This window comes from Sinocyclocheilus anshuiensis, unplaced genomic scaffold (genome assembly GCF_001515605.1).
Source record: "Sinocyclocheilus anshuiensis isolate Anshui unplaced genomic scaffold, SAMN03320099.WGS_v1.1 scaffold328, whole genome shotgun sequence".
Classification (NCBI taxonomy): domain Eukaryota; kingdom Metazoa; phylum Chordata; class Actinopteri; order Cypriniformes; family Cyprinidae; genus Sinocyclocheilus; species Sinocyclocheilus anshuiensis.
Window position 1 is genome coordinate 1,407,323 of NW_015558621.1, and position 18,990 is coordinate 1,426,312.

General features: G+C 35.7%; 1 protein-coding gene across 1 annotated transcript in view; it reads right to left on the reverse strand.

Moving 5' to 3' along the window:
- Positions 1-18,990, reverse strand: part of LOC107680679 (relaxin receptor 1-like) — a 53,924-nt gene that overhangs the window by 3,339 nt on the left and 31,595 nt on the right. Inside the window, exons 3-16 of the mRNA XM_016476688.1 lie at positions 18,150-18,255; positions 15,187-15,258; positions 13,348-13,419; positions 13,091-13,162; positions 12,642-12,713; positions 12,389-12,457; positions 12,060-12,131; positions 9,963-10,034; positions 9,558-9,629; positions 8,136-8,207; positions 7,572-7,643; positions 5,751-5,980; positions 2,859-3,269; positions 923-1,141 (exon numbers count right to left, since the gene is read on the reverse strand). Coding sequence (XP_016332174.1) covers positions 923-1,141; positions 2,859-3,269; positions 5,751-5,980; positions 7,572-7,643; positions 8,136-8,207; positions 9,558-9,629; positions 9,963-10,034; positions 12,060-12,131; positions 12,389-12,457; positions 12,642-12,713; positions 13,091-13,162; positions 13,348-13,419; positions 15,187-15,258; positions 18,150-18,255 — 1,683 coding nt within the window. The remainder of the gene's footprint in view (positions 1-922; positions 1,142-2,858; positions 3,270-5,750; positions 5,981-7,571; positions 7,644-8,135; positions 8,208-9,557; positions 9,630-9,962; positions 10,035-12,059; positions 12,132-12,388; positions 12,458-12,641; positions 12,714-13,090; positions 13,163-13,347; positions 13,420-15,186; positions 15,259-18,149; positions 18,256-18,990) is intronic.

Consider the following 18,990-nt stretch of genomic DNA (forward strand, 5'->3'; position numbering starts at 1 on the left):
TTCCCATACATTGAGTGCGGGTGTTTTTATATCACTGTATTTCTGAAGGAAACCGACTGTCTTCAGAAAATTGGATGTTATTTTCATTTAATCTTGCATGTAATGTCTGATAAAGCAGTGTTTTTTTGACCGGAGCGCTGCTTTGTGTACAGCCGTTACCGGGGAAACCTTGATCTCTACCACTCCAACAGCGCCTCCTGCTGGCAGAGAATGAGTTTGCATATATATGCACTTATCTGCACATAGTAAATGCAGTTATTTTTAAACGGTTGTTGACATCCTATCTAAAACGTGATTTAGCCAAAAAAACAAAAAACAACAATAACGTTACCACTCTACGTCTTGCAATATCCATGCGTGCAAAGGTTCTGCGCGATCCTCTTGTTGGCTCAAATTGATATGGCAATATTGATGCCATCCTTAACTAAAGTTGCTGCTTTGGCAAGGGCAGTACTGAAACACCGTCTAAGCTGTTCGCCAATCACAACGCACTGGGATAGCTAACCAATCACATCACATTTGGTTTTTCTGGAAGCCGGGCGTTCATCAAACCCGGAACTAATCGAGCCTTTTGTGCCAGACTGGGGAGAAAGGTATTGCAATAATGTAAATTCTGCAAAAAATAATGCGTTTTTTGAACCACCAAGCATGAGAGCATGTTCTAGTACACCCCCAAAACAAATTCAAGACATTGTAAAAGAGCATAATAGGACCCCTTTAAGGAGAAGTAAAACTTTAGCATGTTCTTCATATTGTATTCACATTTAGATGCCTTTCAACATTTCACTGCTTACAGACAATGAAGAAAAAGAGAATGATTACTGTAGCTGATAAAAATACTGCTTCATGCAGCTCAATATCAGACTCATCCTTGAAGAAACCGAAGGCCCTGAAGACTTTAAATGGCCCGTGATGCACTTACCAGGGATTTCGACCTCCATCAGTGAAAGAATCTTGAGTATGAAAATAGGAATCCAGCAGAGCGAATCGGTGATGACAATGGAGAAGAAGCGTTTGGCAATGGTCAGCTCTTTCTTAATGTGGTTGCTGTATTTGGTCGTCTGCGTTCCTGTTCTCTGGATATTGTAAAACATGCTTCCATAAGACAATACGATGATGAGGAAGGCCACCAGATTGAGACCTATTTGGAAACAGGATATGTTTTTGACATGATATATAACAGCAAAAAGCATTCATCAATGTAAAGGATGACCTTAAAGGGGTCATGTGATGCGATTTCAAGTTTTCCTTTCTCTTTGAAGTGTTACAAGCTCTTGGTGCATTAAGAAGATTTGTAAAGTTGCAAAGACTAAAATCTCAAATCCAAAGAGATATTCTTTATAAAAGTTAAGAGTCAACCACGCCTACCTAAAACGTCTCGTTCTAACACGCCCCCACATATCTACGTCACTATGTGGAAATATTAGCATAATGCCGCCCAAATGTCTTGATATTTACTTTGGAAGCTGAAGCTGGCGATTATGGGAAGGGGCATTACATTTCCGACGCGTGCTTGTGGTGTTAGGCCAATCACAATGCACTGGTTCAGCTGGCCAATCAGAGCAGACTGCGCTTGTCAAAGGAGGGGGCTTTGTTGAAAACGACATGTTTGAGAGAGGCGGGGCATAGAGGACCTACAATAATGTACAGTATTTGAAAAATAATGTGTTTTTTGAACATTAAAGCATGTCAACATATTCTGTTACACCAAATACACAAAATAATGATCTTTAAAATAGCATCATATGACCCCTTTAAAATACAAAACATAAGCACCACAACAGTACACTTTAAACACCTTTCAGGTCAAGAAAGATTAAGTTATTGTTGAGATGATTGGTCTCGCTGGAAACCACCATTTTTTTCAGTGCTCTCTAAATAACGCCAGTGACCTTAGTCCTCTTTTCCAATCTAAACTTAGACCTCTAGCTGTGACCTCTATCACACAAACAAATTAAGCACTCACAGAGAGAACAATTTCTTAACCAGGAACAAAAGAGTCCAAAATAACTCTTACTGCTGTAAGAACAGGAAAACAAGCAAACAAAAGTATACTTTTGAAGGGAGAATTATGATGTCTCAAATGTCTTAAAAAGCTTTAACTGAGTGCAACACAGACCAACCGCTTTTTCAGCTGTCTCTGTGCATTTTTTTTTCTATTGATTTTCTCCATAGGGAATCAAAACATACATAAACCAAACCAATCAGCTCTGAGATGAATGGCAACATTACTGAATTCCTAAATTCCTTACTAAAGAAATTCATATAAGATAAAAGGTACATAAAAGATAGTGTTTTTTTCTTTTCTGTTCTATTCAACTTTCTATTCATCAAACAATCCTGAAAAATGTATACAAAAATAAGCAGCATAAGTGTTTTCAACACATAATAAAATGTTTCTTGAGCACTAAGTCAGAATATTAGAATGATTTCTGAAAGATCATGCAACACTGAAGACTGGAGTAATGGCTGCTGAAAATTCAGCTTTGCCATCCCAGAAATAAATCCCATTTTAATATATATTTAATAGATTTAACATTTGCAGCCTTGGTGAGCATAAGAATAAATTTTTTCCATAAAAAAATATTTTTTTCTAAATATTCATATATCAGACTATAACATAAAAGACAATTGAGGGTTTATGAGAACGGTTTTGAAATGTTAAAATGACTCAATAAAAGCATATACCATTACCTCAGAGCTTATGGTAGGTCTGTCATAAATGATTTACACAGAATCATTAAAAATATATTTCTCTATAGAGAAAATGACTGGGATTTTTAAGGCCAGAACCCGACTGTTGTGCGCTATCATCTAATAGAACATCTTTTGAACACAATTAAAGGATTCTCACATACCCAGAAAGATCACAATGGCGTAGATCTGTGCTCCGAGAGTCTCTGGCTGCTCAGAATGCAAAGGGAAACACACGCCATTGGTTCCATAGAAGTTTCTGAAAAGCCCTTTACAGACGAGAGGCAGGAAAGCAATAACAAAGCCCAAGATCCAGATGACCACCAAAATGGTAACAGTGCGTCTGCGGCCGGGGGTCAGGTATCGGAACGGGTAGACGATGCAGATGTATTTCTCCAGGGTGAGGTAGGTGAGGAGCAGAACTGACACCTCGGTTGAGAGCATGGCTAGAGATCCAATCACTTGACAGGGTACACTATCCATCCAGGCCTGAGCATGACGATTATACTCGCCCCGAAACTTCAGGTCATATGCGCCTATCATGAAGAGGTAGACACCCATCAGACCGTCTGCACCTGTTTAGCAGAGAAAGAGCTTGTAAGCTGGACAAATGTTGATGAGTTTAGCACATCATTTTTATAAGTTACATGTGATAAATATGTGATAGTTATTTTAAATATAGCTTTAAATAGATAGCAGTTTTAATGTAGTCGATACACTGTAAAAACAGAACTAAGTTTGAGTTTAGTTGAATGATCTCTTACACTGTATAATTTCTTAAAACTAACCATATTTTCAGTCCTAACTTAAGGTCCTTGCACACCGAGTCCGAAATTTTCGTTTGTATTTTTTCGTATTCGTCATCCTTTCCTATCAAAATACTTGCTACGGATGTGAAAACACAGAAATTGAACCTGGTCCGAATTTTTTTATTACGGACGAAAGTCTCGGAAGCAGTGTTTAAACGTGATTGACACAACATGAGGTCGTATTTATTTTTTTAACAGCTCTAACTGCTGTGCTTGTAGGTTCAACGTAATAAATGAGAGTATAGGCCTACTTACTGATTGTACATAACATTTTTTAGATTTATTACTTGCGTTCCTGAAGTTGTTATAACTTCCAAAATGTAGAAAACTTTAAAAAAATTTCAGCGTTATTTAAGTATTTTTGCTGCAGTTTGCTTCAACTAAAGCACTATGTATTGATGAAAACTGACAGCAGGCTGAAAATCAAAAAGCCTTTATTACCAGTCTGCCACTTTCCACGTCTGACCCATTTCCCCCCTCCAGGTGCCCTAAAATTGAGAGCATTTCTCACCCATTGACTTTTAACCGAAAAACTTTACCCATGACTGACACAGCCACAGACAGCAATATTGAGCAATTTAGGCACGATCAGCTACTGGGTAATTGTGGAGCATTTAACACATGGTGTAAGACTCAGCATGAGCTGACCATGCCTGAGGCAGATGGTGGGTCATAATGATATCCAAAGTGTTACAAATATACAATTTACAGGAACAGCTCAGTGAGGTGGAGTTGTATTGAAGTTTCCCAAGAAAATGTTTTAATAGATCCATTTAATGTAATAGCAAAAAATTATACACATGTGCTATAAAGAACATTTATAGAAGACTGGAGTAACAGCTGCTGAAAATTCAGCTTTGCCATCACAGGAATAAATGTTTTAAAATATATCAAAACAGAAAACATTTGTTTTAAACAGCAATAATATTTCAACAACATTAAAGTATCTTACCATAGTGTATATGTGACCCTGGACCACAAAACCTTAAGTCTTAAGTCGCTGGGGTATATTTGTAGCAATAGCCAACAATACATCGTATGGGTCAAAATTATCAATTTTTCTTTTATGCCAAAAATCATTAGGATATTAAGCAAAGATCATGTTCCATGAAGATATTTTGTAAATTTCCTACCGTAAATACAGCATATCAAAACTTCATTTTTGATTAGTAATATGCATTGCTAAGGACTTCATTTGGACAACTTTAAAGGCGATTTTCTCAATATTTTGATGTTTTGCACCCTCAGATTCCAGATTTTCAAATAGTTGTATCTCTGCCAAATATTGTCCTATCCTAACAAACCATACATCAATGGAAAGCTTATTTATGCATAATATAACACCTCACCTATTTTTAATTCTTATTCATAAACAACTCCTTGGCTACCTTATAATTCTTGTTAGTGAGTGAAGGAATTTAAATGTAAATGTAAAAACAAACTGTAAATGTTACTACATCTAAGTGTGACATCTACACTTCAAAGTGGACACTCTGAGCCATTGATTTCCATGTATTCTGAATGAGCTTCCACTCATCTGAATCGCTCCCGGCAGTGCTCTCTGGATCATACAGATGCCCAGTGCACAACTTTGATTTCCCCCTTATTCAGCCCATATCAAAGAGCAGAAATCAAAGGGCTGCTTTTCATTTCATAGGTTGCTGCTTCCTTTGGGAGCAGGCTAAAGTGTGTACAATATGAATTAGGAAAAGTGTTAAAGAAGCATCATTTTCTGTGTGCAGCGATGGTCAGTTTACAGAAAGCGCACTGTATGGGTGAATTTCACGCGATAAAATGTGAAACATGTGGCGGCACTTCAGTCAAGAGTGAACACTGTCAGGTAAACGCAGGCTCTGAATGCTGTTGGCCAGCTATGAGCTGCCTTTAGGCTATCAGGCACCATCGACTTGCTGAACTAGGACAGCCTCCATAACTGCAATATAATTTTTTTTCTCGTCTTAACGAAAAAGCTTGAATTTCCAGTTAAACGCACACAAAGCACTTTGAAATATATTCACGGACGGCTAAATAATATTTTGAACAATGCTAGAGGTAAAGAAAAAACAACAACAACAAACACTGCATAGAAAGTTACATGAGACTAATTATGTGTGAAATTGCTTTTGCCACAAGGAGATGATGAGCAGCACATTGCGATCTTCAACACAGCATATAGCGCCCCCGAAATGAATTCTGACACACTTAGTAACACTTTAAAATGCCTCTAGATTCAAAATATCATCTTACAGCATAAAGAGATGATGCACATGGCATGGAGCTTGTTTTCAGAGCGAATGTAGGATCGCATGCAGATCACAAAGATGTTGCCGAAGCATGTCGTTGCTGAGACAACCCAGACAAAGACACGCAGCACGATGTTGGCCAAAAGGTCCTCGAAAGAAGAGATGCCATCAGTATTGGGCTTGCAGCTGCGGACGTGAGGCGCATAGCCACAATACTGAAACTTTTTGAAGTAGCTGAAAAGAAGAAAGAAGCACAAAAGACAAAAATAATCAGATCATCATTTTGGTCGTGCCATGACATGTCTAAGGAAACAAATACTGATTAGTTTATGCTTAAATCAAACTATCTATCTATCTATCTATCTATCTATCTATCTATCTGTGTAATAATGATCAATATTTCCATAAATAATTAAATAAATTGAATAAATAATAATTTCAACAATAAGAGATAAACTTACAATAAGGTCTCATTTGTTAACATTAACTAATGCATTAACTAACTTGTATTAATAAATGTTGAGATTAATATTAAGATTAATAAATGCTCTACCCTACACAAATAAAGGTTTGTATACATTTTATTTCATTTATAAAGTCTTTACTTTGCTGTAGATTATATTATTTTACGCAACGCAATATAAGGACGAGATGTCAGTCAGCTGCGTCAGCACAGCAGTCAGTCGTTTTGCATGATGGAAACGCCTTTCGACTTGCATAGCATAAATGGATTTTATTCGTTATAGTACCGAGTTTAATTTAATTTGATGTTAAAATATGTTCTTTAATCTCAGTACTGTTTGTTTATGGGCAGGTTATGGAGTCAGTCAAGGCATCTTTCAGCTACGAGTGAAACGCGAGGCCGTGGTCTAAAGTTTGCAGTTCCCTCGAGAAAAGCAGCCCTTCACCGGCTCAGATTTCGAATTAGCACTATTTCTGTTAAAAGTAATTACAGAGAATGGTTGAATACACAAATTAAAATGCTACTTTTAAATGTTAAATTTTTTTTTTTCTAAAATGTTTGTTGAATGAGTTTACATGTATGTAATATTGTAAACTATGCTGTATTCACCCAAATAAATTCAATTGGTCTTGTATTTTGTCCATGTGTTCTTGCTTAATAATAAATGTTCATCTTTTGATTATTGTTGTTCCCTGTGGTAATTCTGTATGTGATTTTTTTTCACAGTCAACAAAAAAGCATACTCTCAGTACAATGTTTCGAGAGGAAACATTGTAAATTACTTGCAAGATTCATCGAGTGTTCTCATTTTTCATAGTGTAAATTATATACCGCAAAATATGCAAAGCAGAAAGACACAATATTGGGTCTTCAAGTATCTGAAAAGATTGAAAAGGGAATTGTAAACACTCCAATATATTCCAGACAACCTTGTTTTTTTTTTTTTCATGTTTTCTGGCGAATCACTCCCAATTACTCTACCAGGTCATGGAGGAAAATGATTGCCATGAATAATTAATAGAATACAAAATATTATAGTACATTTTTGGAATGAGAACTAAAGAGTTTGTCTTTATCTTTTTTTAATGAGGATTTTCCAGAGTGAAAACATTACAAAATGTCCACATTTGGTCTGCTGTCATTTGTTTAATGTTTTAAAGTACAAATAATTATAGAGATGTTCAGCTGTCAGGCAATTCAAGCAGAATATCTCAAACATTAACCTCAACACTTCATTATTCAACATTAAAAGCGATCATCCCCAATTGTGACGACTTCAGAAGATAGAGATTTGAATTCAGTTTCAGAAATTGAGCAAGCAGATGCGTTTTGTTATCAAAACTTTCAAAAAGCAGCACTCACATGTGAGTCAGGTTCTTGAGAGGTTCAAACATCTTTCTGTGAATGTTCCCAATTTCGATTCCCTCAATGCTCCTGTGACACAAAAAGCTTTCTCTCAGGGGTTGCTCTTTAGAAAACCACCATCATTAGTATTTCAGTATTCACTTTAATGCTTTAGCCCTCTTTTCCCTTTTCCTTCTCTTACAAATATGCAGTTTTGTGCCCAAGATGCTCTCTGGATGTCTTTGAAGTATGACCTAAAAGCAGATTGTTTTTCCTCTGTTGAGTAGTGGGGAAGACAATGTTCACGGCGTGAAGTTTGGGTAGGATCATTGTGCTGCGCTGAAAGGGGCCTCGCAAACAGCACATTACTAAAATTGCAAGCTATTTCTGTGGTGTCTCATGTGAATGTGTTCTATTTTTTTTTATAAAAGAGAGGTATAAAAGAGGGAGTGGGCTTGTGTGTGTCTTAGTTTATTCACAATATTCACTGTGGAAAGTTTACAAAATGGATAACAACATCTTTAAAACATACTTCTTACTTATTCCACTATTTCAGCTTCATAAAATTATAAAAAGACTTACAGTGACTTTAACTTATGCAGCTTGTCAAAGTGGTCCACATGCAGGTCCGTGATAGGGTTATATGAAATATTCCTGCAGACAAATAGGAGGCAAGATTGAATTGATTGGAAATATATCTCTAATGTCAAAGTTATAATGTATGATCTGTGCAGAGCAGAGGCACTTTGTCTGCGAAGGTAGGAAAAGGCATATAAAAATGTTTAGATAAGAACATAACTGACTTATGTTGAAATAGAAATTAATAAACTTAATATAGAAATTAATATAGAAATTAATAAACACATTTTGCGAAATATAATATGAAATATTGTGTAAAACACTCACTGAGTCAACCACTCAGGTTAAACTAAAGGTGTATCTTCATGTTTGATGACAAACTCTGATTTGTTGTTTATTAGTAATAGCCAACTACACAAAACTATCCAAAATATGCTTCTTTACTGTATTATTGTATTTAATATTTCTGAAATGATGAAAAAATATAATAAATCATTTTAAAAAGCTGAATTTTCACCATCATTACTCCAGTCTTCACTGTCACATTATCCTTCAGAAATCATTCTCATATGCTGCTTTGATGATCAAGACACAAATCTGATTCAAATCAATTTTGAAAACAGTTGAACAGTAGTGTAAACTGCATGAGATTTTCATATGACTTTGGTTTTGTAAATAGTATGTTAATAATCATACAAACAACAAAAACTACGGTAACACTTTACAATGTGCATCAATTCATTCTTAACGCACAGATAATCGTGAGTTAATGCATGACTCATGAAGAACTAAACCATTCATTAATGATTACTACATCAGCAACTACTAAAAGGTCTGATTAATCTGATTAATAGATTAAGTAATATATGAATTGCCATTAATTAAATGTGTCATTATGTAGTAACAATAGTCATGTGCCTCAACAAGTAAAGTCATAACATAATGATATCTTTGCAAATCTTTAGCTAATAATTAAAGCAGACAACTGAAAGTTGAAATGCATAGCTTTGACCCATGGTGGTAATTAACACATTAATTGACATGATATTAAGGAATAAATACATGATGACACATTTAATTAATAGCAATTCATATATTACTTAATCTATTAATCATATAGACTCTTTATTAGTTGCTCTTTGTTCTTCATGCGTCATCCATTAACTCATAATTATCTGTGCATTAGTTAAGAATGAATTAAAGCTTATTAGTGCACCTGTATTGTAAAGTGTTACCAAAACTAAAGTTTGATTATTAATAGTGTTATTCCATAAGCCTTTAACCTGGAAAAGAACTGTAACATGAATTCATATTGCACTAAAAATAAATCACAATTTTGCAGAACCCCATCACATGCCCCCCGCAATACAGCCATTAGAAGCAGTTTAGGGTTGTTTGTAATGTGCATCTAAATGGAAGACTCACAGCTGAAGCAGGTCTCCGAGATTGACGAAAAGATCAGGTGGGATTGCTTCAATTCTGTTACTGGACAAATCCCTGTGGAGAGAGAAAATATTCATGCCTTTTGCCTTTCAAATATGCATCTGCTGACAGAAGTGATGAGCAAGGCAGTCTGATGCCAAACTCTTTGATGACTGTTGTCCTGTAACTGGTCGAGCTGAGTGGGAGTAAGACCAAACCAGACTTTGAAATTGATAAGGAAATCCATGCAAGGAGGATTTATTTAATTTTATTTTTATTTACTTCTTCATTTTTTGCTTAGCTTCTCAAAAATAGAACAGAAATGGGTCACGACTAAACTCCAGAGAACACTTTGTGGTGATTATTTTGGCAAGCATTTATAATGGAATGGAATGTCTGAGAACTTACAGCTCGCCCAGTTTACGAAGCAGAGAGAAAGCCTGCTCGTGAATGTAACTAATGTGGTTCCGCTGGAGGACTCTACAAAAAAACAAAAAAAACATTAACATTTATCAAAACATTAACATTTACATTGGACAGAAACACGAGGAATGGGAGGTGCAGGAAATACCCAGGGGTGTAAAAAGTACTTAGAATTATACTTACGTGAAAATAAATGATATTTAAATGGGTACAAGTAGAAAAACTTTAAATTGTACATAAGTGTAAAAAAGTAGAGATAACCTAGAGAAAATAAAACAAGAGAGAAAAAAAGTGAAATAAACTGCATAAAATGATTGCCAGACAGATATAAAAATGTTTGGTTAAAGGTAGAAAAACAAAACAAAACAAAAAGGCACAGGTCAAAAACATCTATATAGTGCATATAACAATTAAAATGCAGCACAGTGAAACACAAAAAAATACAGCCCTTAAAGGGATACTCCACCCTTTACACCCTCATGTCATCGTAGATGCATGACTTTCATTCTTCAGATAAACAAAATGAAAGATTTATGGTAAAAATAATTTAAACAATTAAATAAATTTTCATCACTGATTTTATTTGTACTCGATCTTGTGCATTCAGCCCATACACAGACAGCATCTCAAATATGCTTCCTCAGATTTGATGGCAAACTTCTGAAGCCAGAAATTTCCCTGATTAAAGTTATAACTGAAGATGAAACGCGCATGCAAACACAAACATCATTGGTTCTCGCACGTCGTGCACATGCATTTGAGCTTCTGGTTACCATATTTAATGTGTGCAAAAATGAAATGAGAACTTTTCATGGAGTAACAAGTATGTTTTTTTTTCTTCAGAAAGATAATCACGTAAAAGTAGTCAGTTTAAATTGCACTTCAGTAAAGTACCTCAAAATAATACTTAAGTACAGTAATCAGGTAAAATTACTCAAGTATTTTTCACCTCTGGAAATCCGTAGTTGTACACAACAATGTCAGTGGTGATAAGTACAAAAACAAAAACCAATTTAGAAGGTAAATGGGATCTGACCTCTAATCAACAGAGTCACTCTTGCATATAATCAATTACAATTATAATAATTAGGGTAATATAGCATTACATTTATAATTGAAGTCCAAACACATTGCTATTCTGCCTAATATGTAAATGTTTCCATGTTCCTTGAAATAAGTTCCAAAATGAACAAAAGAAGATAAGTCTATTGCTCTGATATCTGCAGAACATTGATTAAAAATGAAAAGTGAGAACTGGGGAGAGGAAAACGCTTTCCCTAAAAATATGTTTGACCTCATTTTTGGTGTTTTTGGCAAGAAGGACCTCAACTCTGCATATTAAGAGTGTGGTACAACTGGGCTAAAAGCCCCCTTTAAATATAAGTAGGTGAAAATATAATTATATTATGATTTATTTTATATTATGATACATTATATGCTAATAAAAAATCTGTTCATCTGGCATATTTCTAACCATCGGTGGGGGAAAGAACCGAGAAACCAAGAAAAAACGTTGAGCATTGGATAGAAAATATTTTTACAGTTAGCATTTAACATTTACATATATTTAATCCATAATTCATCTCCAGATACTTTAGCCCTAACATATGTAGATGGATTGTGGATTAAATATATGTAAATGTCTGTGAATGTTAGATTTGGTCGGGTCTGCGCCATTACTTTCCCCCACTGATGATCATAAATATGGCAGATGAGTGAAAAAGTTATGTGACTAAAAGAGATGAAAACTGAATATTGATTAAGCAAAAGAAATATAAGGGCTCCCTGTTTACTTATTTCAGAACATATTCATAATAAGCATTTTGTGCATCAATTTTCAGCTTTTTTCATTTTGGCAATATTTTTAGTGCGTTTTAAACACCGATTCAATTCTATTTAGTGTTTTGGAAGAAAATAAAAAAAGAGCTTTTTACCTCAATGGAAATTGATGACCCCGTTGCACCCCAATTTTTTTAAATACTGGAATATATTCGCAATGCACATTAGGGTCAGTTCAATGCACAATGGGAAGAAGAGGAAGAGAGTTTTGAGCAGCTGTTACGGAAGGGTGGGAATACTCACAGGACTGTCAACATGTTACAGGACCCGAAGGTCACATTTCCCACAGTCTCCATCTTATTTCCCTCAACGTCTCTGCAAAGAGAAATAGAAAAAAATTGGGTGTATTGAAAATGTAGTTGGAAAAGAAAAAGACAAATCACTTCTTGATTAACATCAGCTTACTAGAAGACAAAATGTAAATATACTGTACATTTATTTAAATTTTGTTTTGTTAATGTATACTTTAAAGTGCTTTCTAAAAGCTCCAACCATGGAAATAAAATAATAACTAAGAAAATAAATAATAAATAAGTGTTTTTTTATCATGACAATGTTGTATTCAAACCTACAGCCAATTTAATCGTGGCATTTCCAGGCAAATGTCATCAAGCTTTGTGAGAGCATTGTTCAACAACACTCTGAAACACATAAGCAAAAGGTTTATAAGACAACGTAGCAGTGCAGCACTTTTTGAAAACCAAAATAAATAAATAAAAATACAAAAATGTTTAGAGAACAGCTCCTATGCATTTGTTAAAATATAAGATTTACATTTGAAAGCCGGAAGATTAGTCACCAAAATAGCAACAGGCTGAAACTCACAGAAGCACAAGGGAGCGCAAACCAGAGAAGGTCAAAGAGGAGATGTGATGAATATTGTTGTTCTCCAGAATCCTTCAGGACAAAAAAAAAAAAGAGAAGCTCATTAAAAACACTGAAGCTTCACAAACTGAAGTGCTTGGTCCAATATTTGTTCAGGGGACACTAATTTATAATTCAATGGCATTCAGTTTGATATGTGATGGAAGTTCACTTGTGTTTCTTTAGAGCAGATCCTCAGTGACTGCTAATGACTGCTAAAGAAATCACTCCTGATATCACAAAGAAATAACATCAGTTTAGCGCAGACTATATGGTCAGTACTCAACATTAAAGAAGTTTTATTGATTGACATGTGCCACTGCAGATATCTGCAAGAAAGCACTGATTGAGGAAATCCATCTTCATTTAGCTGACATTTGGGAGATGGGAGAATGAAAAGAAACGCTTACAGCCATTCTAGTTTGTGCAAATCCTGGAACACATCAGGAAGTAGGGTGGTGATTCGATTATAACTGAGATACCTGAGAAAATAAGACATTACAGTCGTCTGAGAGTAGCCAAAAGCATTTTGCCTATAGAAAAAAAAACTAATAAGCAAACTAAAACATCTATCATTCACTGCGAGCCCATTCGTCACTCTCAGCAAATGAGGCTGATTAAAGTTTTACCATATTTGAAGGGACAATAGAAATGTCTGCTGACTCACAGTCTTGTCAGATTGTAAAGGCCTCTGAAAGCATGTGGGTGCACTGCTTTAATTCGGTTGTGCTGGAGATACCTGAAATAAGTTACAGGAAGCATTAAAGAGCAGTAAAAGAGAAATAACACAAAATGTTAATGTATAACTATGTTACGAAAGAGCATTAAAAACAGTGCTGCTCTTGCTTTTTATACAAGCCTATATTTAGAAATGGTCCTTATTTATTTATTTAGGTCACACTTTATTTTAAGGTCAAATTCTCGCTATTAATAAACCATTAACTAAACCTCAGTAAACTCCCAATTTGCTGCTTATTGATAGTTAGTAAGGTAGTTATTAAGTTGAGGTATTGGGTAGGATTGGGGATGTAGAATACGTGGTTTATAAGTACTAATAAACAGCCAATACGTTAATAATATACATGCCAATAAGCAACTAGTTAATAAAGAGAATTGGTCCCTATACTAAAGTGTTACCTTTATTTATTTATTTAAAAATATTAAAGATAAAAAAACAGGAAAAAAATGTAATATTGTGAAATATTATTACAATCGTAATAAATTACATGTCACTTTAAATAACTACATTTCAATAAATGTAATTTATTCCTGTGATAGAAAAGCTGAATTTTCAAGAGCCATTTACTCCAGTCTTCAGTGTCACATGATACTTCAGAAATCATTCTAATATGCTGATTTGCATCTCTAGAAACATTTCTTGTTATTATCAGTTTTAATGAAAACAGTTGTGTCGCTTAATATATTTGTGGAAACCGTGAAACTTTTTGTTTTCAGGATTCTTTGGCGAATAGAAAGTTTAAAGAACATTACTTATTTGGGGGGAAAAATCATTTGTGACATTATATAAATATAATCACATAGATTAGTAGTGTATAATCCCATAGACTCATATTGAAAAAGGGAACAGTGTCATATTTTGGGACTATTGGGACCAGACTATCATATTAACTTGGTGTGCTCAAGTTTTTGACTAAGCAAATACATTAGCAACTATATAACAAAGCACTAAAAAGTACTTAGAACACTTAGAGCAACAATCACAGCCCTGAAATCTGCATCAAAAAAAGAAAGAAAGAAAGAAAGAAAGAAAAAGGGCATTACTCACATTTTAGGTGTTAGAATTTAGCTACATTTACTCTTCTATTGACTAGTCATTCTCACCTCATCTACACCTCACTTCACTGCACTGCCAACATTGTTTTTGTAGCCTATTCATATTGATATCCAACAGCTCTGTCATTAAACCTAAAAAATCCAAATTTACACAACTTTGAGCTCCATTCCCTGAGTCTCTATTCCCACATCAATTTTTTATTTTTTTTTGCCATTGCTCAGATTAAGTTTGTTGTACATGAAGCCTCCATCTGTCACTAGATCAAGAATGGTGTTTGAGCAAGGACAAAAATATGAGGCTTATTCTGTTTGAGTCAGCTGGCACTCCTGAATGCGAAACCACTCGAATGCAAACGAGCATGACAGATTAAGACATGCAAACACACTCGAAAAATTCTACAGCTGGAGAAAGAAAAACATTGAGCCATTTTTGTCAGGTTTAAAAAAAGAACGCTCTCAAGTTCTTCAGTTCTTGAGTGTGTTTGGCTCAGTTCCTGTGGAGAGCACTGAATGTTTTATTCCACAGGGATTGTTTAATCTCACTCAGCATCTCTATTTCGCACACTTCTCACTATGATGGTACAGTGAGGACAAGCAAACAACGTTTTGTGAACATCTGCGGTAATGCCAATGCGACATTCATAGCATTACAACATCCATACAGTCCAATGACAAGGATGAGATATACTTAGTGAAGCAGAGAGGCTCTTACAGCTTTTGAAGGCTCTGATACTTCAAGAACATGTCAGCATTTAGCTTTCTAAGCCGGTTCCTCTGTAGGGACCTGCAATATGAACAAAAGGGACATTACCAAAGTGTTTTTTAAATACATAACAAAATAGAATGCAAAAGTGACAGCACACTTTACAGTGGCCATATGTTTCCTATTCATTTTCTCCATAAACTTGTCAAAAAAGTCTTCAGTAAGTTTTTTTTTTAAATGACAGACAGATAGATAGATAGATAGATAGATAGATAGATAGATAGATCTCTTGCTTCATTATGCTACAGAAAACCAATCTGTGATTAATTCCACCCACCGTCATTTGAGTGAGGCACCGATCCACTAAGCAAACATATGACATCAAAACTATTATAATAATTATGAATTACCAGACGGCACTTCAGTAGATTGACATAAATATGAGATGAACATGGAGACAATGATATCATTATTTAGGTCAGATTACTTTAGACTGATATGGCCATCTGCTGTAGGCCTAATCCAGTTACATATATAGGAATGACATGCAAACATATTCATATATTTATATTTATATTTAGGCTATATGTATATGTTTTATTTAGGCTATATGTGTATGTTTTGTGTCAGTGGCAAATATGTTGAGCATCAAAAATAAGATGTGTTGTGACTCTGGTCTGCTTCATTTTTCGATATACTCTATATTCAGGAGGCAACACAGGAATAGAATACATGGGAATATTTGACTTTATGAAAAACCTAAAGTTATTTTTCACCTAATAAAGAGAGGCTGTTTAAAAGCAATGATTTTCACGAGAGCTTAGAGGGAAGGCACGCAGCATGTCTACTTGAAATCAGAGAGTGACATTGCATTTAATAGACCTGGCCACATTCTCTGCATTGCTGAAAGGTAGATGTGAATTTCACTGTGGCATACTAATGAACAGCGGAAAATCAAACAGAGCCGCAATACAGGAAATTGGGACTTAATTAAGAAGCAGCTTCAGCTGATACATAAATATGCATTTCAAATCCACATATTAAACTGCTAGAAAGGTTTATATCAGCCAGTTATTGTGTGAACAATAGAGATTTTCATGAGGCATTGAATAAAAATGAGAATGTTACCTTAAAGGTACATATATTAGTACTTTAAAAGTACAGTTAGGTCCATATATATTTGGACACTGACAACATTTTCATAATTCTGGCTGTGTATGCCACCAGAATAGAAATAATATGAAACAATCACTATGAAATTGAAGTGCATGCTTTAAGCTTTAATTCAAGGGGTAGAACAAAAATATAACATAAAATGCTAGGAATTACAACAATTTTTATGCACAGTCCCCACATTTCCAGTGGCTCAAATGTAATTGGACAAATAAATATAATAATAAATAAAACGTTCATTTTTAATATTTTGTTGAGAATCCTTTGCAGGCAATGACTGCCTTAAGTCTGGAACTCATGAACCTCACCAGAGACTGGGTTTCCTCCTTTGCGATGCTTTGCCAGGCCTTTACTGCAGCTGACTTCATTTGTTGTTTGTTTGTGGGTCTGCCTTTAGTTTTGTCTTCAGCGAGTGAAATGCATGCTCAATCAGGGTTGAAATCAGGAGACTGACTTGTCCATTGCAGAATATTCCACTTTTGCTGCCTATGTTTTGGGTCATTGTCCACTTGTACTATGAAGCACCGTCCAATCAACTTTGCCACAGTTGGCTGAATCTGGGCAGACAGTATATCCTTATACACTTTAGAATTCATCCGGCTGCTTCTGTCCTGTCATGTCATCACTAAACACCAGTAACCCAGTGCCACTGAAAGCCATGCATGCTCATGCCATCACACTGCTACACCATGTTTCACAGATGATGTTGTATGCTTTGAATAATGAGCTGTTCCAAGCCTTCTCCATACTTTTTTCTTCCCGTCATTCTGGTACAGACAGGTTGATCTTAATTTCAGCCATCCAAAGAATACTTTTCCAGAAGTGGAAAAGTGGCTTTTTTAGATGTTTTTCGGCAAAGTCTACTCTGGCCTTGTTTGCACCTTGTGGTGAACCCTCTATTAGGCTATTTGCTTTTTATAGTCTTCTGTTGATTGTAGACTTTGACAGTAACACACCTACCTCCTAGAAAATGTTCTTCACTTGGCTGGATGCTGTGAAAGGGTTTTTCTTTACCATGGAGAGGATCCTCCAATCATCCACCACTGTTGTCATCCGTGAATGGCCAGGCTTTTTTTATGTTGCTGCACTCACCAGTGCATTTTTTTCTCAGAATGTACCAAACTGTTGATTTGACCGCTCCGAATGTTCCTGCTATGTCTCTGATGGATTTGTTTTGTTTTTGAAGCCTAACAATTGTCTGTTTCACTTGTATGGAGACATCCTTTGACCGCATGATGTGGGTTCAGAGCAACAGCTTCCAAATGCAAACGGCACACTTAGAATCAACTCCAGACCTTCTACCTGCTTAATTGATGTAGAAATAACGAAGGAATAGCCCACATCTGCCCATGAAATGACTTTTGAGTCAACTGTCCAATTACTTATGGTCCCTTGAAAAAGGGGGGAGGTGCATATTAAAGAGCTGTAATTCCTTAACCTTTACTCCAATCTTTATATGAATACCCTCAAATTAAAGCTCAGAGTGTGCACTTTAAGTCCATAATCATTATATAACTGTAACTTAAATATGTTTTGGTCAGCAGCTAAAATAATACAAAATGTGCCTGTGTCCAAATATATATGGACCTAACTGTACATATTAGTACCAAAACTGTACTAGTGCCTTTTAGAAAGGGTATCGCCACAATGACAGATTTTGGAGAGTGTACATATTCAACATTTAGAGTAAAGCAAACTTGTCAGTTTGCCGCAGGGCCTTGGCATCTCATGCAAATCCGAGGAGTCACACAAACTCAACAAACTGCAGGCACACTCCACACACAAGCCATGAAACTCACATCATGGTGACATTAATGGATACTGTGGGGACGTCTTTAAAGTGGGCACCATCACAGTCAAGCTCCAGGTCCCTGCACTGGCACTCAGCTGGGACGGTCCCAAGCACTGCGTGACAGAAAGGGTAAGATAAAATGGGAGACAAACCAGACAACATTTTAGATAATACAAATTGGTGTTCAAAAAGTATGTTTGCATTACAGTTTGATCTGTGGTAATACTTAATATGTGAACAGTCATGCTGAACTAATAAGCAATAAATGATTTCTGCAAAGTGGTCTAAGTCAGATTGGGTTAAGGATAAGTTCCCCTAAGATTTCCTAATTAGAATCATTTGAGCTCTCAAGAGAAATCAAATCTTTAAAGGGCAAGTGTATAATTCAATGTTAAATGCTTTCTCTAAGCTTAAGCCATTGGTAGGTTCATTACTCCAAAAAGTCCAACCAATTGCATGAATTTGAGGTGGGACTATCTGTTTGTTCGACCAACGGAAGACAGGGGGACAGGGGGTCATTTTTATGTTGTTTTTTAATTAATTAATTAAAGGGGTCATATGATGCGATTTCAATTTTTCAGCCACACCTACCTAAAACGGCTCGTTCTAACACGCCCCCACATATCTACCTCACTATGTGGGAAGATTTGCATAACGCCGCCCAAATGTTCACGCAAAGAAAGAAGGCATAACTTTTATTCTCGCTGTAGTATTGTTGCCGCTTTCCGCCATGTCCTGAAGACGCTGTGTGCGTCGTTGTGAAAGCGAAACTACTTTGTTTGATCTTCCAAAAGAGGACGATATCCGCTTCGTCATGCCTAGAGCTGATCTGTGCTGGTCGCTGAGGG